This window comes from Tauraco erythrolophus, chromosome 3 (assembly GCF_009769465.1).
Source record: "Tauraco erythrolophus isolate bTauEry1 chromosome 3, bTauEry1.pri, whole genome shotgun sequence".
Classification (NCBI taxonomy): Eukaryota; Metazoa; Chordata; class Aves; order Musophagiformes; family Musophagidae; genus Tauraco; species Tauraco erythrolophus.
This window is the reverse complement of record NC_141467.1, coordinates 70495407-70517859: the sequence shown is the minus strand read 5'-3', so window position 1 is coordinate 70517859 and position 22453 is coordinate 70495407. Positions and strand designations below refer to the sequence as shown.

Below are 22453 nucleotides of genomic sequence, written 5' to 3'. Positions count from 1 at the left end.
AGAAGGGGGCTGGTCACAGTAAGTAAACTCATCCTAAGCTTCTGAAAACTCTTAAAAATCCAGAGAATGAGTATTTGATGTGCTGGCTGTCTTCTGGCTTGAAATACCGTGGCTCAAACCAGGAACATCTGGAGCTGAGCACAGGCACATCTGCTGCTTGACTTAGTAAGCCATACCTCTCTGGACACAGAGCTACTACATAACTAGAACTTCTCTGAAGGTGAAGTTTAGAGTGATTGTTGAAACATGAATTCACCAGCCAGTTCAGCAAATAAACGCAATGGCTGCATTTACACTAGTAAATCAAAGAGTACGAAGTCTATACTCCAGTTCTGAGGTCAAGTGGCATGGTCTGGCCATATTCCTAGCTATACTCTCTGTGCCCCTCAAGCAAGGTGGCCATATCCAAAGCGCCTACTGAAAAGTGTCCTAGACTGGCCTAATTCCCAAAATGTGCCCAGCAATTGTTTGGGAGAGTACTAGTTAGTCCTTACCAAAATGCATACCAGTTGCTGTTCTAACAGTTCAGCAATACGAATGCCTGCAGCCACGCCTCGGCACCAAATTGACTGATACAGACATTACTGTCAAAAGTCCTCAAACATACTTGCACGTGGCAGGCCCGCTGATTCACACAAACAGGTGAGCAGGGAGGATTCAACTCTTTTGTTGAATTTTGACTTGAAAGAGATGGTTCTTTCAAAACAGGAGCGTTTTTTAAAAAAATTAACTGGGTATTTCTGTCCATTACTTTCTCCTTTTTATTTAATGTGGGCTTTGTTTGGTAGCCTACTGTTTCACTATTTAAGGAATCTTGGCTTCTGTCTGATTAACCCACTTTTTCATGTCTACAATTCACAGCTAAACAAGCACTAACCAGTTCTGTCACAATGAAAAAATTATATACACATCTAAACCAATAATATTAAGACAACAACTAAAACAGGAAATAAAAAATTTATCTGTGCAGTTAAAAGATCTAAAAATAATATCAACCTCTATACACATTTGTCAGACTGCAGTGTCCACAATTACAGTTGTACCGGGCAGTCAGAACAGTGAGTACTACTTTCCAAATCACAACGTGTTTTAAGAAACACCCACAGTAGTGGCTGCTGAGGAAATTATTTCCTTTATCATCCTGAGATTTTAAATGTGCAAGTGTCCCACCAATTCATCTAGTGCATAAAAAAGAAGGAAGGAAGGAAGGAAGGAAGGAAGGAAGGAAGGAAGGAAGGAAGGAAGGAAGGAAGGAAGGAAGGAAGGAAGGAAGGAAGGAAGGAAGGAAGGAAGGAAGGAAGGAAGGAAGGAAGGAAGGAAGGAAGGAAGGAAGGAAGGAAGGAAGGAAGGAAGGAAGGAAGGAAGGAAGGAAGGAAGGAAGGGGGGAAGAAGGGAGGGAGGAAGGAAGAGGGGGGAAGAAGGGAGGAAGGAAGGAAGGAGGAGCAAGACAGACAGAGAAAGATTATCACAATGGTTTTTGTTTCAAAATAGATTGCTGTGCAATGACTGAAGCCTGATTTGTAGGCATTTTGTATTCTTGCCCAGAGCCTTGAGGAGGGGAAGGTAATGGAGTTTCTGGAGTTGCTGAAAAAGAATTTAGAAAGAATTATATATTTTTATATTCTGGCTTACTCTGCATCCACATATACCTACTATTGCCCCAAAAGGAAGTTCTGTTATATTTGTCATGCTAGGTAGATAGCATATTTTAATTATCAGAATTTTTAGTTTAATAAAATGATACATCAAAATGGTGCTGAATTTTTAAAATTAGATTAAATTCAGGTCAAAGGGTGTCACTTAACACTGTTTATATACATACATTTTTAATGCACAATTATTTTAATTTAAGAATGATGATGAAATAACTCTATGAGCACTGACAGGCCACCACTCTAATTAATATTTTTAACTGCAACAGTGAAATGTTATGACAGAAGGCTAACTTGCAATTACTTACAAATCTGTTCTGTATGTACAGGAGCAGACATTGGACTTATGAGGATAGTTTGGCCAGTTAATGGATCTTGGGCTAAGTGAGGATGTACTGGATGATGCAGATGACTGGCATCATTAGAAGTACCTGCAAAAATAACATGAGCACACATCAATTCAAAAGAGCATGTTGTTGCCAGTAACTTATACTGCAATAATTACATTTCCGTAGAGCAAATATTTTGATTGGCAATTTGAATAATTGCCTCTGGGTATTCATTAAACAATTTAACCAGACTTCAACCATATTAAGCACTGTGTTTATTTTCACTGTTTTGACTGCATTAGCAGTGGATTTCATGAAATATTGGTAAGGATTCTTCCATCTGCCTAGGGAGTTGTACGTCTAGATACCCAGAAATGACAGAGAAGCACACAGCACAATCTGAAGCTGTAGGACTGTAACACGATAAGCAGCCAAGACAAGAAGGCTTTAGCTAACAGTCATATGACTCAAAGCTCAGCCAACAAGGCAGTGGTCAAAGTGCTTGCTTACATTATGATTCCCTCAATGTCCCAGTATACTAAATGCAACATAATACAACATGATAAATTTAACAAGTTGTTAGTTTACCTCCCAGTAGCATTTCCTGAAGCAAACTGTCAATTTTAACAATTCCAAATAGTTTAACCAATTGTATTTGCTCAATCATTTGCCAAGTGATGCTCTGGAGTGTAGGCAGTAGAAGCAGAAGTTCTCCAAATCTTCCTCGGGAGTCATACTGACGGTCATTAATATAATCCTCTAAACTGATTTGGACTTGGAAACGCATGTTCTTAATCTTCATTGGATTACTTAGGCCCTTTGCATCTTAAAAAATGACAAAAACGCAAAGTCAAGGCAGATGATGATTTGGGAGGAGCATCGTACTTTTTTTCATTTCATTCTTTTCCATCAGCTAGATAACATGAGCAGATGCTACATCAACAAAACTTACTTTCAATACAATCACGTGTACAATAATTCTGAGAGATATTTTTGAAAAGGTACCTGGATCAAAAAACACAATCGCTTTCAAGCAAGCGTACTCATTGTCGTCTATTTGAATTTCCTGGAAGGGTCGAACTAGTTCATCTAGAATCCGATTTGCCACTCGGCTGATCTCTACTTCAGTACTGTTGCGATGGATTATGTAATTGTTGCCTTGGAGGGAAAGAATACCAACATGCAAATTGATATAAAGACTGCGATGTAACACACTAATTGTAGCCCGTTTTCAAAAGCACCTTTAATTTTGCTTCATCAAATTAACTTTTTTTTAAAGCAATAACTCACTTTTGCATAATACAAAACTGTTCTTTGCAAGTAGAGTATATATGCAAAATACAACCGTCACCTGGTAAATAATCTGTGCTTGTAAACATGCCAACATGTACAGTTACTGATTAGTTCACAAGACTGAGGTCCATAGTTGAATGTACAAGCATGGAGAAAGTAGGCCTTTATCTTTAGATAAGAGATAAATATAACGCTAAACTATTTTAAAATTTCATCTTCCCCTATTGAAATAATATTCAGATTTGTCAACGGACAAAGAAGTTCTCTTCCAGAGAAGGCATCGGAAACTCTCAGATGCTTCTGCTTTTCCTTATAAAATTTAGAGGCATCTTAAAATTTTCAGTGAAGAATGAATTTTCCCTGCTCTCTTAATTTTAAATTTTCATTATGGGGAAGTCTCCATCATGGCATCTTAATTCACCTTCTGTCCAGAAATTATCTAACATAAGTGGTGAGAACAGTAGGAAAGCCATAGAGCCTCCAGAAATCACCAAGCAGCTTTAGAAAGTAAAGCTGATGATTATATCCCAAGAGATCCATGTCAAAATGACTCATAAGCTATACAGATATCTACCTCCAATATCAGAAATAAGCCTTGGAACCTCAAATTATTTCTTGCTTCAGTATATATGCTGATGCTGGTGATGTTGACTATAATTTTCTGATTTTATTTTCTCATTCTTTGTCCTTATTACCTACTAATCTCAATAAAACTGCAAATATTTCCTTTTTATTTCTGTTACTTTTGTCAGTAAAATTGTATCTAGAGAAAGAACTAGGCGAAGAAGGTGATTTGGATAGTTTTTAATTTGAAAGGATTGCTGGTTAGAGTAGTATATCCAGAACAAGCCCTTCCTACCCCTTTAATGTTATGATATGTGTAAAAATAAATTCAAGCTGATTAAGAGCTATGAAAAGGTAGGACCAAAGAGGAAGGAGAACAAGTAGTGGAAAATCCCCTTGTACCACACCACCAGTGAAGAAACTAGTTTGAGTCTGTATTCCTCATCATCTTGCCTCACATTAAAAATCCTATCCAAGAAGACCTACACATTTTCTCACAAAACAGCCCAAGTGCTGCACCTGTTTAATGAGACCATATTTAGCAGGGTGCACTTCAAACTGGCAGAGTACTGTGTCAAACAATGTTAACACACCTTGTCACGTCAGTGTATACACAGGCACACATCTCATCATACCACTGTGCCTCTCTGTTTTGTGAATGAAGGGAAGTCACGCTTCTACCACGGGACGATGTCCCGTTTCCTAACAGTCATGCTCTCTTTATACAACCCAGTGAAGGAGCCATTTCAAGTGACCAAGAACATGCTTATGCAGGCGCGACTCCTCACCATGCCATGGATGCATCCATGTCACACATGCCAGGGGACAACAGACGTGCTGTTTACATGATGGCCACATGGCGAATGTCAGGGCAGCAGTGAGAGGGCTCTTGGGAAAGTGAGTTGCAGGGAACAAGCTATCCAATTTTCTAGTGTGCAAGGTCGTTTCTAACTATGTTTGAAGGGCTCTTGGGAAAGCTCCAGATAAATGATTTTCATAATACGTAGCCCACAGGTTGACTTTTGTTGTTGTTGTTGCTTTGTTCTGGTTTTCTTTTACATGACAAAGGTGCAGAAAGGATGCTAAGGTAAGGAGACAATTTGCCAAGAACTCCCTTAAGTTGTGGTTTCTGGTATCCAATAAACCTTTAGCCATATTAACTCACAGGAAACCGTCCACCTGCTTTTGCTAGAACAGGGCACGCGACATTATGTCATTAATAGCTATTTAGCATTCACAGAATGCATTGCTTTGATTGTGCCAGAACAGTTGTTCCACTTAAGTGATTACATGGTTGCTAATGTACTATAACATCATCATTATTAATTAAAACAAAACCAATATTTACCTAAAAGCAAAATGTCCTTATACGCCATGGACCGTTTTGCTGCTCCAAGCAACAGGTGTTCCCCAGCATGTGCTCTTAGCAGGGCAACCTCAAGAAAAAAACAGCAGACTCATTAGAAGATAAAGCAGTATGTCCCAATAAGGGCAAAAGAAACGAGGATGCATATTACCATGAGTCTATTCAACTATAGGCACATGTTTAACACTGTTAAGATTCTAATGTAAAATGTAAAGTGAATATAAAAACCTTAGCACTGTACTAACAGCACGCTATAATTAAATTGTCATTCTCTGTCACTTGTCGCATTTGGTGTAGATTTTAAACGTACGGCTCTGCAAAATACTTCTCAATAAATACAATACTTGCATTTCTTTCCTAGTGTCTATTCTCTTAACAAAGTTTTCTCTGGAATTTTAAGCTGACTCTAAAGATTCCAGTGGGCTGGAATGAACTGTTACAGTAAATTTGGCACTATCACTGTTTCATTTTTCTCACCTTGAATCAAAAATTCATGTGGCACCTAAAAGAGCTTTTTCCCCAACGAAGCCAGATATGCTAAAATATCCACTACTGCCAACAAAGAAGAAACTTGATTCATACCAGGAAGGAACTTAAAAATGTGGTCATTAGTTACTCTTTGTCACCTATTTACTTCCCTTTGTTTTTAATGTCTGATTGAAACTTCAGCACTGGCCTCTCTTTCCTCTCTTAGCAAGTAATTCTTCTCTTACAAATCCAAGCCAATACTTTATGAGTGAGGTAAAGCACCTAGGAACACTTAACGTGTTAAGACTTTTCAGGTTCTCAATAGAGCTGACTTATCTGCTGTGGCCTACTCGACGGTTTGTAAATTGGGCTGATTCCCAGATCAGGAATCGTTTGTTTAAAACCAGATGGTTTATTTTATGACTAAATGTACAATGCCCCTTAGAAAGAGGCTATCACAAATGCAGAAGTGGCATTTGTTTTAACTTCCAATACCTTTGTCACTACTCTTCTAAGATACTTAAGTTTCTGCAGTATTTCCTAACGTGTACTCTTCAAGCACTGCAGGGGTGTTTTCAGCCTATCTTTCTAAGTTTGGGTTTTTTTTTAATACAGACAGGAACTTTTTAATGACATCTGATCCCTTCTCTTTTCCTTCATGCCATCTTGACAATGAAAACAGCAGTCTTTTTGCTTACATTTGCTGCCCTTGTGTAAACAATGCATTTAAAATTCTCCTTCTTTCACATGAACAGATTTGTAACTTATTCCCCTATGTTGAGCTTGTGCACACATATCATATTCTGTGGGTTTGCAAAGAAATCATTAAGCTCCTATTTTGGGGACTCTCTTGTGGCCTGAAACACCTCCATATTCTTGAGGAAGAGTATAAGGGGGAATGAGCTCAGTTTGAGTCTCAAACCCAAGGATGATCTATCCCTCCTTGCAGGATTTTGTTAAAAACTGAAAGACTGAAGAGGCAAAAAAGGGAGAATTACTCAATTCCACTTCGCAAAGTCATTTTCAAACTGAATCAGATTTTGGTGGGCTGGAATCAAGAGATCCTGAGCCATGAACTAACCGCCTGCCCAGGTGGTGGGTGAGAGAACTGCTTACTGCATGTGGAGACACTGGTTCTGAGTGTGCCAGCACAATTTACTCTTAAACCCAGTGATATATTAGGATATATTACAGATACGACGATAGATCAGACCTCTGTCATAAAAACCCTCAAGAATTTTCAAGGTTTGATTTTTTTTTCCCCACACTCATTACATACAGTATAATTTTAGTACATTGTATTACATGAAAGATTGTTGCTATGGATTGATATCATTATGTTTGGCATTTGTTTGAGATTCTATGGCTTTTATTTTTTTGCAAGTAGAGAAGACCTGCTTCAAATTAAAAACCATGCTGTCTTAAACCATATCATAATGAAAGGTGAACATGAAGTAAACACTGCAAGGTCAGGCTTTTTTTACAAGATCTTCTTCATTTTTGCATGCAGCTTGTTATCTCTGCTTCCTAAAGAATACCGAAAGCACAAAACACAGAAAGAGTTTTTATTAACATGCTAGAGCCTTATCAATTTCCTCTGTTTTTTTGTGGCAGTGCTGTTTCAAAACCTCACAAAATTTTAAGATGGTGGGTCTAGCACCCAGTTCTACTTGATCAGACAAAAAATGACTGTTTAATTATAATATTTAAATATCACAGAAATAATAGGACAGTAATTAAAGTTCTCTCTTTGGTCTCCTCTTATACCTGGTCATCCAGTGGTAATTCACAGAAGCCTGGAATATATTTAGCCCATTCCACCAGGACCAAAAGTTGCTGCTTCATAGATTCACAGACATCACTAATACCAGCAATTTTCTTAACATTTATGTCAGTGCTAGCACCAGGACTGGAGATTGAGATCTGACCATAGAGAGAGAAAAAATTAACAATGTTAAATTTCATAAATTGCATTTTCACTGGTTAACAGCATATTTAAGAAAAAATTGCAGCAGTAATTATGCATACTCTTGAGAAATATCTTGACCATAAGTCTGCACGTAAACGATAAAATTTTATTTCTCATTATTACCAGTGTTTTACAGTATGTTAAAAGACACACTATTAATATCATGATACAATATCTTCTCGTTCCAAAATACTATTTTTAAATACACCAGAGTCTTTATTACTTGTACGGGGAAGTTGGGGGTTTTTGTTCCCTTAAAATGGAACATTTACTTCATTTCAGAAAAAAAAAAAGGGCTCATAGGGGCATGCAGTAACATTAAGGACAAAGAAAGAGAGAGATAAAGGGGTAGCATCTTCTTCTAGTGAAAAGATAAGTATCATTAACTTTATAAGGTAAAACAGGGGGTTTTTAGTGCCTGGAGGAGAATGGTTTGTAATGATGAAGCAGCAGTATAGGCAGAGGACTGAGACGTTTCAGAGCAAATGTAAAGGATATGAGTGTGCATTAGACCACCTGCAGTGAACAGTGTTCTGTGAAATAAGAAGAGAGCAATATATTTCTGGGCCTGAAGCTTGGGCACTTTCACATAATTACTAAGCCAAATCCTGAAATTCTTAATGACTTTTCAAGGAAAGGAACAAAACCAGGCTTGCTCTTAAGTCAGGCAGGAAAGACAAGATAAAACCAAGCCTGAGACAAGAACGTCAGTTTATAGCTGCTATCATACCAGGGAAGAAAAAGAAAAAAAGAAGAAGGGGAAAAGGGGGGTAGGGGAGGGAAGAAAAAAGAAAAAGAAAAAGAAAAAGAAAAAGAAAAAGAAAAAGAAAAAGAAAAAGAAAAAGAAAAAGAAAAAGAAAAAGAAAAAGAAAAAGAAAAAGAAAAAGAAAAAGAAAAAGAAAAAGAAAAAGAAAAAGAAAAAGAAAAAGAAAAAGAAAAAGAAAAAGAAAAAGAAAAAGAAAAAGAAAAGAAAAAGATCCCATTGACAACAACAAAACTCCACCACTGTACAAGGCCCCCAAAGTAAATGTTTGATCTTCCAATACTCTGTACCTACAAATTTCAGGATATGGGATGCTATTTAGAGCAACTCCTACCAGATCCCCTTCATTCTCAGATCCATGCTAAATCCCCAAGTGGGATCTATTATCCTTGGGCAGTCAAAAGGACCTGCACTTCTGAACTAAAGCTCAGTGCTTCCTACATAATTCAGTAGTCTAAAATACTGAAAACAGTTTAGATACTAATGGCAGTTAACCAGCTGAACATAAGTTCTCAGGGAAATATAGCAGCTGGGCAGGTGAAAAAAAAACTTCAGGCAGATAATTCAAAGCTATCATGTAGAAAAAAGGTTAGAGGTATTGTCTTTTTGTAGACAGAGCATTTGTGAAATCCCTGCTGTAATCATGAGTCCATTTCTGGCACCTGTTCTACAAAAACGAAGTTGAAAATACTGAATATCATTCAGGTGAAAGCTACCAGAATAATTCAGCCTGGAAAAACTTCAGTACAGAGAGAGTAAAGAAATTGAACATATTTCATTTTTTCCAGAAGAGTAAGAGTCTTGATCATGACTCAAAAGTACCTACACAGATAAGAGAGTTCTGATAGCAGGAGGTGCTTGGATCTACCAGAAAAATATACTACCATGCATCAACTAGAAGTTAGTTCAAGACGGTAAAGAACAAGCAGATTGTATAGCCATTAGACCTACTGACTCATTAACTTAATACATTATCCTTCCTTTAATATTTTTTAATCAAAGCTACGCATTTTTATAAACTCCATCTTATAGGACAAACTATAGACTCTGTGCTGAAATAACTTGGTGAGCTTCTGCCAGGGATTCACGGAATGACTCCCATGGACTTCATTATAAGCTCCTAGGGTTGCATATCTAGGGTATGCAATCCTAGGGTTGCAAGGATATGAAGCTGTGAACTTTCTATTTCTCTATTGCTTTAACCTGCCTCTCATTTCTGGGATGCAACATGAAAGTTGCTGACTTCACAGAACCATAGACCAGCCCAGCTTGGAAGGGACTGCAGAAGATCATCTCATCCGACCTTTTGTGGGAAAGGAAGTCTAGATGAGATTATCTAGCACCTTGTTCAATCACATCTAGAAAAACTCCAGTGACGGGGAGTCCACTACCTCCCGGAGAAGGTTTTTCCAGTGATTGATTGTTCTCACTGTACAAAGTTTCTTTTTTATATTGAGATGAAACATCTCCCAGTGCAACTTGTACTCATTAATGACTTTATGAACACGACAATATAACACTATATCTCTGTCATCCTGAGGACCATCAGAGACACAGGCCCTTATCCCTATGAGAGTCCAGCATACCGCTTTCATGTTTACACAACCCAGGAAGCCTCTCCTGGGTCTGCAGAAGGAACATTGTACTTGGACAATATCACCCTGTGAGGGATCTTAAGGGACAAAATAATTCATTTTCTCTATTTTGATATGAAAATTTTAGAAGGGATGAATGCCAATTTCATCCTCATTTCACAGCTGAAGGACTTGGCCAATGAGTTGTGACACTGCCACCTTCTCCAAGTCTCTCCTCAGGACTGAATTAATCTTACAGACTCATTCAATTGAGGGAAAACCAGGGACTTTTAAGACCGATTTTCCACCATGTTAATGTGACCTCTTGGTCTTTGAGGTCAAGAGTGTGTCTTCACATACGCTTAGCATATTGGGAGTAATTCTCTCCTACTACAACATACAAAATAAAAAGTAGCATAAATTTGTGCGTATATAAGGTGATGTTTTAGGCCAGGAAAGGCTGAGGATGTAATCCTGTCTAAGACAGCTCTTATTCCTGAATTGCATATACCGGTTGGAAATGATTAAGGAACTAACACCAAAAAAAAAGCACAATAAGCAAGTTCAAAGAATTACAAAGGAGGTAAAAATAGGTATATTTTTCATACTGTATAGGTATGAAAGATAGGAAGGTCCATTATGTTCATCTAGTCTGTCCAGACACGCAATATGTGCCAAACACTATCACCCAGTAATTCCTGCATCAATTCTTTACAGACAGTTCCACCATAAGAGAGATGCTGATAAAGGATGAGATTACAAAACATTTGGGGACATATAAATCAGTCAGCATGAAATCATAAAGGTGGCAGTTAAATTCTAAGTAAGTTAGTAAGAGGTGCAAGAATGCAGAATCAATGGCCATGATTTATCTGAGGTGCAGAAAAGTACTGGAGACTTTTCCATTCAGCAATTGATTGGATAGGGAAAAAAAAAAAAAAGAAAGAGAAAATGAAGTTCAGATGAGACAAAGAAAATTTAAAAGCAAGATAGGAATAGACTCTGCAGTTGGAACACTTCTGTTTGCCTTATTTATAATGTCTAAGGATATTAAAAATGGGATTTTCAAAAGAATGTAAGGAAATGAGTGTCCACACCCCTTTGAATGTAATGGCTTTGGACAATTTTTTCCCTAATGTTTCATGGGAAAGCCAGCCTCAAGGATAGATAGATGCCACCAGCTGCCTGAGACAGCAACTGATTTAAAAGCAGTAAGAACCATAAAGCTTTATTAAGAAAGGTGCCTAGGACATATTGTCCTGAACAAGTAGAATTTTTTTTCTTAACTTTGCTTTAAGAATGTATTCTATTACTTATTCTTTCATTGAGAAGAGGACGCTTGGTGCATTTTGAAAGCAGAAAAAAGTAATCTCAGTAATTATATTTAATACAAAAAGAAACTGAAAAGTATTTAACTTTAGAAAAAATGGTCTTAAAGTCATCAAATAATTCTGTGGTAGATCTCAGTACCTGACGGGAGAGTGTCTCAGCTTGTGACAGTGTGCTAATAGAGGGAATGTTGCAGCCATCAAAAGTGTTTCTTCTTGTACTTATCCTGTCCCGTTCATTTTGTACAGCTGGAAAAGAATAATCATACCATTTAATGACCTGTAGACATTACCACACAATATAATTTCAGAAGTTTACTAGATAACTATAAGAATCAAAAAGTATGACATTCAAAAAAGACTTTGTGCTTTTAGTTCTAAGTAATGAGGAAGGATGACAATACATGTTTATGGTCTCTATCTGTATACTGTTTGCCTGTAAAAACTACACATAACTAATTGTAGATAGACACTGAATTATCAGCACTTTTGTGACTGGCTTTATTACAGTAAAACCTCTCCCTTTGAACTTGAACACATGCTGTCATTCTGTTATTTTAACCAGTTTAATAAGTGAGGCTTCATGATAATGGTAGAAACGGCCATCTCCAAATTACTGAACAGGTCAAGAGGTACAGCACCAGCACTGGCAAAATGTCTGTCAGAGGAAGTGTGAAAGCCCTACTCCTGCTCTCCTGTTAGAAACCCTAAAACAGGAATGAATCTTGAACTTAATCCACTAGTAAGATAATTCTGAAACTTAAATCTCATGCTCCTCCTCAGTGACATTGCATTCCTATCCAGTTTACAGAATATTAACTGAGAAAAAAAAAAAAAGCACCAGAAAAGTTTCAGTCTGGTACGTTTTCTCTCATGGGGTCCAAAAAAAGGCAGTTGAAAGGGCTTTGGATAAGGAATCCTTAATCAGCACATGCAAGACTTAGGAAGCAACAAGGCTTACTTTTGAATTGAAGGAAGAAGAAAAAATAAAACTATCAATCAGATTTTTCTAAAACCTAGATCATGTCCAAGGTTAGGCCAAGCAGAAAATAAAAGAAAAAAAAAAAAGAATTGCGCTGATCAAAATCTTTTTATTGCACACGGAATTTCATCATCTTTTAAGAGCAGCAGCTTTATTTCCAAAGATATGTTCGCTATTTTGTGGGAAACAATCTGCATTACAGAATTTAGGAGTAGTACCAAAGGCTTCAATAAAAAAATAAAATATTCTATACACTGAATAGTTTTCAGGGTTTATCTGAACAATGCACATAGTTTATTCCAGAGGTGTACTAACTTTTTGCCAAGGACACTCACTGATGGGCCTTTTATTAAGGTCACAGTAAGAAATGTTGTGCGGTGATAAACACGAAGTGCTAAATGTTCGTGTAGACAGGAAACAAAAAATATAACCTTTTTAAAAGAATGGAGAGAAAAGCATTTGCTGAACCTCAGCAGCTTAAGTGCTACACAGATAATTAAAATAAGGTCAGTGTCGATTAGTATTAGAAAAATAGTAAGCTATTCTGACAATCACTAGTGAAAGTGACTGACGGAGCACTTTGAGAATCATAGGGAAATGCTTCAATTTTTTCCTGCGTATGTATAATTTTGGATTATTAGATCGTATTGTCTGCCTTGCTAAAGTCTTTTTGTCAATTCAGGCTAAAATTGCCTTAAACAGAGACTCCATGAGGAAGAGGAAATATTTGCTCAAAGAGAGTTTGTATAGCTTTTACCAGCTAAAGCCTTTCTTACCTTCGCCCTGAAGAAAAGAAAGCTATTTGCTAGAAAGAAGCTGAGAAACTACCATATAGACTATGATACACTTATGCTTAGAGACATCCCTCAATGGTGTATAACAGCACACAAGCAGTGCAGTTTACAGTTCAGCATTTTTAATTATTTTGGCACTGGGAATCCTTGAATAAACATGGCTTGGACACAATGAAAAAGGAAAGTTTTATGGGTAGTGGGACCAGAGGAGGCAGAGTAGTGTAAATTAGGGTAAAAGTTTTGTGCAGGATATATCTGCACTTCCTTAATACCAGTCAGCAGCATGCCTCATGGTGGTATCAGCTAGCCATGCACCGGGCTTCATGAGCATCTTGAGGGAAGTGATTATTTCTCTGTTTTGGGCTCCCCAGTACACGAAAGGTGCTGGAAAACTGGGCAGTGTCCAGCAGAGGGCTATGGAGATGGAACCCACAGGACAAACAAGGTGTGGCAGAGAGATCTTTGTTTATGTGGAAAAGAGAGTTCCAAGGCAGAGGTGGAGGTCTGATTTTTACATTTTACAAGGGCATGTAGTGATAAGACAAGGGATAATGGCTTTAAACTGAAAGAGGGCAGATTTAGATTAGATATAAGGAAGAAATTCTTCACTCAGAGGGTGGTGAGGCACTGGAACAGGTTGCACAGAGAAGTTGCGGCTGCCCCATCCCTGGAAGTGTTCGAGGCCAGGTTGGACGAGGCTTTGGCAACCTGGTGTAGTGGAGGGTGTCCCTGCCCATGGCAGGGGGGTTGGAACTAGATGATCTTTGAGGTCCCTTCCAACCGAAACCATTCTATGATTCTATGATTTCTGTAGTTTACAGAAAATGGTGCCAGATTCTTCTCAGATGCACAATGAAAGGACAAAGAGGCAATGGACACTATCCTAACTGCAGTAAGATATGTTCCAATTAGATACAAGGAAAAAAACTCTTTCCAGTGAGGATGGTCAAGCACTGGAAGAAGTCTCTGAGAGAGGTTGTGAAATCTCCCTTCTCAGGGACTGTATAAACCTGGCCGGACAGGGTTTCAAGCTACCTGGCTGAACCCAGAAGTTAGACTTCCTTTAAATGAGGGCCTGGACTAGATGACTTCCAGATATCCCTTCTGAGCTAAACTATTCTTTAATTCCGGGTTTTGGAAGTCCACGAAGCTCTGCTATTTGCAAAACCTTTAGGGCTGCTGTGGACACACAGGTCTTCCCTTTTCTTCATGTCAGATTGATCATACATATACAATATGTTACTGATTTTAATGGCTCAAATTCCAAAAGGCTAAACTGTGTTCAAGGAGATCCACAAGAATTAGCAAACCTATTTCATATATACACAGTGTAATGCTTTTTAGAATAGTCTCATCCAGCTGCAAGGACAAAATCCATTTTATCTTATACCAAAACTTGATCACTAGCAAAGCAGTACGATCGTATAGATATATGACAGCATAAAGAAACAGCTTTCTTTATCTTAGGAAAGCTATGTATAGACTAAAAATGTTATAGACTAGTTACAGTACAGGAGAACTGTGCACCTGACGTTGCACACTGGCCTTCAGGCAGATACACCGTGCTCCCAACAAAGCAGGTGGCAAAGTTTGTGAGGAAAGAAACATTTTTGAGTGCTTATTTGAACCATATTAGGACATCTTTTGCCTCTACATCATAATTGCAACAGTCCCAAAAAATGTGATATAAAAATCCTCTGATATTCCCACTGCCTTTCTTTTGCTATTGCTCTGCTCTTGTGGACATCTGGACCTCCACTTTGACAGGAGGATCACTGTGACACGCATGTTTCTTCATGTCTGTAAGTGAGATGCATAAGTAACAATCTTCCCATATTAAGCCCTAACGAGATTAGAAATTTTTTTCAATTAATAGGGACAGTCCACTGACAGCTACCACTACTGTTCTCACCATTACTTTTTCGCTCTACTTCACACTTCTTCCTCTGGCTTAAACATTGAAATTTAAGGGAAGAACCAGCAAACTGGCACTGTCATTACTTAGGCAGGGTAGAAACAAAATCCTAGACAGATATTTTATAACTCAAGTTTGGTAAAAATTAAAATGAAAATCTCACACTTTGAACTTTTCCAGGATATGGCTCAACACTTAGAAATCAAGGGATTTCCGTGCCAAGATTCATGGATTAAACAGTTGCAAATTCACTTTAAACCCATAGATTTGCTAATGCTCAAAGTGTTAGAACTGCCTACCCACCTGAAAACTAGACAATGCATATTTCACGTCAATATAAAAGCATTTATTATGAAGGCATTATAGCAGACTTTCCATTGAATTATTCTGCTAGAGTTTTTTAGAATTTTTATTACATTTTAAAACTAATTCAGATTATTTCTCTTTGTGTATCAAATAAATTATTCTGTTACCTTCTTTTTTCATTCCTGCTCGAAAACACTTTTTTAAACGACAGTATCTGCATTGATTCCTTTTGTCCTTGTCAACGACACATTGCCGGTTGAATCTATCAGAGATAAGAAAATATACATGTATAAAAGCATTAATAAAGCAGCCCCCTGATTATGAAGAAAAAAAGTCCCAACTAATCTGGCCTGGCAGAACAATGTTTATAACCACAGACTTTCTTCTTCTGTTGTTTGGGTTTTTTTTTATTTTCTATTAATCAGTCTCGAGAGATGTTTCATACCTGCTTGGTTTGCAAGAATATATGTGCGTGTATAGACAGAAATATGCCCTGGAATGGGCAAGTGTGGAAAATTTTGGAGTTATGCACATCCTTTACACCTCAGTTTATTTGTGAGATATGTCAGTAACTGACTGCATCAAATGGCAATGGGGGAAAAAGAGAAGAAAAGCCACAAATACAACAAGGAAAAGGGCAATCAAGGAAAATGCCAAATGTCACTGGCACGGAGGAGCCCTCAGCTGCAAAACCAGCACCCTTGGCTGGCAAAGTTTACTCCTTCTGGGAGATATTAATGAATAAGCTACATGTTGTATCATTAGAGATGACAATCTAAACAGGAAATGGGAGGAAAATTTTCTAAGAACACAATGAAATAAAGTCATGAGGAAACGCACAGAGCATGACACTGCAAGAAGGCTTACTCAAGCTCTCATGCATATCTACAGGTGTGCCTAAGGGGAACGTATATGAGCCATCCCCCCTGCTCCCTGTTTGCTTCTGCCTTTTTGCTGTGCATGCGTGTGTTAGATAAACAGATCTATGTTTTGCAGAGCTCTTCTCGAAACCACTTTTATCAGCTCTCGTCACACCACTTCAGGGGTATGTCTATGCTATATCACTGTGGTACGTCTATAAGAAAGAGATTTCCCTGTAAGAGTATTAGCAACTAAGGAATAGTGTAGCAAACAAAATTTCTAGTAACAAGCGAACAAACTTTACAAAAAGTTTTCTCTTTTAGTGATTTGTCTAAACTCACAGAAGCTTCCATGTATTCCATGCACGGCTTAAAACTGACATTTTATGGACAGTTTTATGCATGCACAGAGCAATTCGTCAAACATGGTGCACAGATCTGCAGTGTGATAATTTGGGCAGCCAGACATCCGGAAATTAGCAGATTGCCATTCAGCCTGACGGGGGGAAAATGGTCACTCAAAAGAGCAGTATGTCACCCAAAGTGAGAAGATATGCAGATGTGCTTGTACAGCCCTTAAAACAAGACTCATAAATCTTAGCCTTTCTATTCAGGAACTGCCTTCATAAGAAAAAAAAAGAAAAAATTTTTTTAGAAAACAGTTAAGAATTACACTCTTCACATGCCAGTGAAAATATGAGAATTTTTCCATTTTCTTTTTTCCTGGGAGATGACCTTTGTAATCATAAATAAAAGAGTGAAACAGCTCGAGTGATATCATATCAACAATATCAACAGACATATGGAATGTAATACTTGGAATGTGTAATATCAAGTAGTCTTGAATAAAATAATTTTTTCTAATCATAAGAATATACCAGGAACCATGCGTTGAGAGTTGTAGAACACTGGAACAGGTTGCCCAGAGAGGTGGTGGATGCTCCATCCCTGGAGACGTTCAAGGCCAGGTTGGACGAGGCCCTGAGCAATCTGATCTAGTTGGAGATATCCCTGTTCCTTGCAGGGGGGTTGGACTAGATGACCTTTGAAGGTCCCTTCCAGCCCTAACCATTCTATGATTCTATGATCAAAACCACTGGTTAGAATTCCTTAAGAAAAAGCTGAAAATACCCTGACATAGTTCTGAAAAATCTGAAAAGGTCTGAATGTAATTTTTGCTGAAATTCATTAATTACCTGCATGTATAGATATGATTTTTCCGTATGCTGCGTCTAAAGAATCCCTTGCATCCATCACAGCTGGAAGCACCATAATGTTTTCCGGTCGCTCGGTCTCCACATATTGCACAGAGACTACTGACCCCGTTGTCAGCAGCATTCATGTTGACAGCTTCTCCTGAACTGTCTGAAGAGAGGCAAGAACAACATATGTCGTTATGGGCAAGACTTTCAACAACCACCCCACGAACAATTTATACTTAAATGGAGGCTTTCTCTGGCCTTTTCTCTTTTAATTGCCACTTAGTATTTATACAGCATGGTATATCTGATTACATCTGGTTCTTATTCAGATGAACACTTTGAAAATTATAGAGATGTTAACAGAAGTTGTGAAGTTCGCAACAACAAATAATTTTATTCTAAACTCTTTCCAACCGAAAGGGGTTAAAAATTAAACTGTAACTGCATGTATAATTACACATGCATTCTTTCTGACACGTAGAGGAACTTTAGCACAAAGCAGTGTTGCCTAGATAGCTGGCAAAGTTCTCGTACACCAGTTCTCATAGGAGCTGGCAATAACTGGTAATTATCATACAAACATACAATGGCATATGTGACATTCAAAAAAGAAAAAGACAAGACAGTTTTTTGCACAATACTTAATTAAAAAGAAAAAAGCATGCTAAGAGGACTGTCTAAATGTTATTTCCTCGAACAAATTTTCCAAAGAAACACTGGTGCAGACTTTACTTGCACAAGAGAATATTAGCTACATGATTAAGAATTAGCCACTGAATATGGTAAATAATATTGAAGACATTCACCTCAAATCAAAACAGACATATTTATTCTTCTTTGAGTCACGATGTTTAACAGACGTGTTCAAAGAAAGAATCACAAAATTGCTTTTTCTGTTATGCTTCTGGTTTTACCAAAGGAAAGCTGTTTGTAATATACCCTAAATATTTGTAGTTGTTCAGTCAGGGAGAGGAAACAGTGCCACATTAATTAGTTATTCAAACACACATTCAAAAGTCAAGTACATGAGTTCACGAAGAGTGGACAGATCAAAACGTAAAACAGTTAATATTGACACATATTATTCATATTGTACTAGATCCAACTGAAATGTATTACACAAATATAACATTTTCACTGTGTCCTGAAGAGCTTACAATTTAAATAGAGCTCTTTAGACAAAGAGAGAAGCAGCAACTTTTTTATGTTTTACAGAGACATAATTGATAGGAGTTATATTAAAAATTGATTAAATAAAAATGAAATCTTAAAGGTAAGAATTTGCTTCTGTAAAGATTTTTTTTTAAAACTAGGTTAGTTATGACTGGAAAATTATTTTAAAAAATGGGTTACAGAATTACTTTAGCTAGAAAAATACAAAACCTTTCTTTTGGAGTTTTGTAATTTTGCATCATAATGATAGAGCAGAATAAATAAAAATAAAATATTCAAATTTAATGATGAAATATTTCATAGCAATATACTTTGTGTATATATATAAGGACTTACTTATTTCCCTTGGTATTATTCTGAAATGAAATTTGGGAAATTGACTGATTCTGCAAAATCCTTTGAATTCAACAGAACTGCATAATCTGCCTGAAGGTGGCTTGTGAAAATTCTCTGAATGTTTCTACTTAATTTAGACAGCTAGAGAAGACACATAGGAAGGTTCACAAGAGGCAGCTTTCAGTTCCAGACTAGCACTGCAGCTACAAGACAATGTTCTTATAAATTCTATAGGAAAATATTCAGGCTAAACTCCAAGCAAACTCTAAACAGAAAAAGACTACACCTAATAACTAATAATTATCAAACTAATCACAGTGAATAATTTAACTAGCTCAATCACCAACACATAATGCAACACAGCATAATGTCCTTAATCTGCCATCCCATTTAATGTAACATTAACAGATATGAAAGGGTGCTATTCAGCAGAAAACAAATGACCAATGAAATCATCCATATTAGAACAAAAAAGCAGAGAAATAATCTAAAAGTTACATAATCATTGTTGATAACTTCAAAATCACTTAGAGCATAAAGATCTGTTTTTTCTTCCTAAATCAATAACCAAATCGCCTTTCTGTTTACTAAGCTCGCTGTAAAGTATCATCAGAAATTCAGATAAAACTTCAAGCTCAACAATAAAAAATAACTTATGTTCTATATGGCAGGAACATGTGGAAACACAGAAGCTAAGTATTTTTCCTGCAAATCACTAAATATTTGTTCTGCCTTTAAAAAATACATACTACAGTAGATCTATGAAATATACATTATGATACAATAAAACATTTTTTTAAGTATATGAGAAGATTTAGAAAGCCATTTTAGAGTAGTTTAATTTGTCTGACACTTTTCTTCACTTTCATAGACTGACATTTTATTTTTTTGGTCAGTACTCAACAATGGTAGAATGAATGGTGTGCTTCCTATTTCAAGTAAATTTTACTGATACAGTTTCTCAAAAATTTATTGCATTAAAAAATTCACCTGAAGTGTTACATTAGCCAAATGCAAATAGTTTTTCTCAGCTAAACATTAGCCTCTAGAAAGTCAATGTGATTTTTTTTAAAAATCACTCTAGTTCATATATACACATACCTAGAAAGGCTAGATTAACATTTAAATAAGTAAAATACTAGTCCCGCAATTAGAAACTAGGCATCAAGAAACAGCAGCTAATTTTTTTCACAAGCCTTTTGATAATTGTGTCCTGTCCTTCCAAATGTTATATACGAAATACACTTTCATGTCCAAACTGTCAATACTAGTTATTCATTTGTCTTACAGTAAATAAAACAACTGCTGAACACACCATTTTCTTCCTTTGATTAACTGACTGGTGACAGTACAATTCAGTTACTTTATTACACATAACTTCTCTTTTATTTTCCTTAATGTTAAAGAATTATAATGTTATTAACTTAGAGTTAGTGATGAAGTGTAAAAGAGCAGATTTGTAGTTTGAAAACAACCCCCAAATGCTCTATTAATAAAACGTTTACCTAACACATTATAGCATTACTAAACTTCACTTTTTCTGTTAACTGGCTTGATTTTGCATCACAGAGCACAACTCACCATTGCCATTATACAGAATCTGCATAGTTTCGAACTCCAGTGCCGTATATGTCGGATCTAAAACTTCACTGTAGTTTGCCATTTCCAAGTCTAGCATTGGTTCCGAGAGCCTCATGATTGAACGCAAAGCCAGTGAGAAAGCTGCTTAAATGTACAACCTTCCCATTCTGTTTCACAGTGATTGATAATCCACAGTTAACTATAACTGTGTCACTTACGTGCTGCAATGGGAGGAGCTGGAAAACTGCTTCTGCATGCTATATTCTACCTGGTGGTTGGTTTTTGTTGGTTTGTTTTTTTTTTTATGACAGTGCAACCCATCTGATAATCTTGGAATGCTTTACAGAATAGCCTTATCAGGAGTTGCACTGGTTCCAGTTCTTGAGTGAACCCAAGGACGCACAGGAAGTTTCCTACCTCCTATGCCCTCTGCCACACATTTTGTTGTCAACGTGTGGTATAAACAGTCCTACACCAACCATTCTGGGTGTTCTACGTAAAGAGACACATGCCATTTTGCTCTCTCTCTTCAGAACAATAAGGAAGTGTGACACAATTATGGACTATCCTCATACCCAAAACATCCATCATTGTATTTTAAGAGACAGCTGCAAAACCTCCCATATTTACAACTGTTAGCATACTTTAACAGCATCAACGAGCTGGCTCTGTAGACATGCTTAACCAAGGCCTCAAGCAACACAAGCTCTGAGGCAAGAAAGGCCAGCTTATTGATCCCCTCCATCACATATGGTGTTGCTGCAATGGCTCGAGGCAGTGGACCTTGCCCACTCTCAGAAGGTGGCTTCCTGCTCCAACTCTTCTTCACAAAAGATGTGATGGCAGCATGCTGTTTTCAAGGACAATTCAAATGCACAGGAAAAAAAAAAAATCATTCACCTTCTCTGAAAGGAAGAATCTCTGGGTAGGTCCACTGCGCATCAGTTGGTACACATGGCATGTACGAACCCAGTTAAAAACTCCTCCTGTAATACCACTTGAATCTGTGCAAAAGATAGCTGAATTTCACTCGCTAATCAGGTGGTTTTAAATGCCGGATAGCATAATTTAAAATGTTATTACTTCTCAAAAAGTTCTTTACAGAAGTCTACCCTTTACACCACAGACCAACAGCTACATTGAAGATTACATATACAGGAAAACTGTCCAGTTTTCATTTAATGAACAAGAGCCAATAACTGTATATAGAGCATTGAACTGCTTATTTGAATGGAACGAGCACCTGCAGTTGCTGTTCAGTAAAAGTAGCTGCAAAATGGCACCACAAAAAACTTCTTGATTTAAAAAAAAAAAAAAGGAAAAAGAAAAGAAATGGATGACAGACAAGCTACTGATGTAAAAGGAAAATTTACAGGACCTAAGAAAAAAGCATTTGAAATTCATTCTTCTAATTTCCAAGTCCCCAGGGCTACCTGAGAGGCACAAATCATCCTGTCTTCAGTGGAGTCCAGTGGCCTAATCATGACAACAAGATTCTTGTCTAAGTGGCTATCACAGAACTATTCCCAAACTGAAGAGCATTTATGATCACGTTACTGCTTGCACAAATTCTCTGCAGATTTTGCAAGGTGTCCACAGGGGCTGTCCTTTTCAACCTACTGCTATTCCTTTTTCTTTAAACCACTCATCCATTATTATATCCAATAAGATATCAAAAACCTGCAAAAGTTACTAGTTAAAACAGGGCAAACCTATAATGCCTTCCTATGAACAGCACATTTATTAATGACCAACGTAACTACAAATTGCTCCTATACACCACAGAAGACAAATAATGTATGAGAATTTCATAAGATATTTAAGTTTATGGCTGAAATGTTGGAGTATTTCATGCCCACAATCATGGAAGGAATTCTATTCAAATTATCACATCACAGTGCGGGAAGTGTGCCAAGTTTCACTATCTTTCACAATAGCTATTTTTCTTTTTCTTTTTTCTTAAAGAAGCATACTAAGTATCTTTGTAAATTCAGATTG

The 22453-nt window shown here is 37.1% G+C and overlaps 1 protein-coding gene across 2 annotated transcripts; it reads right to left on the bottom strand.

Annotated features, from left to right (window-relative positions):
- Positions 1-1465: 1465 nt before the first annotated feature.
- On the bottom strand, positions 1466-20570 carry HNF4G (hepatocyte nuclear factor 4 gamma). 2 transcript variants are annotated; one of them, XM_086609410.1, is made up of 10 exons: positions 20452-20570; positions 17360-17524; positions 15471-15565; positions 11449-11555; positions 7440-7595; positions 5187-5274; positions 2987-3139; positions 2570-2806; positions 1961-2083; positions 1466-1584 (listed from the first exon to the last, which is right to left on the bottom strand). In XM_086609410.1, the coding sequence occupies exons 1-10, from the start codon at positions 20568-20570 to the stop codon at positions 1466-1468; spliced, it is 1362 nt and encodes a 453-aa protein (XP_086465536.1). The 2 variants fall into 2 exon arrangements, with proteins under 2 accessions (XP_086465536.1, XP_086465535.1); XM_086609409.1 differs by having other exon boundaries at positions 17360-17528; positions 20456-20570.
- Between the last annotated feature and the right edge of the window lie 1883 nt (positions 20571-22453).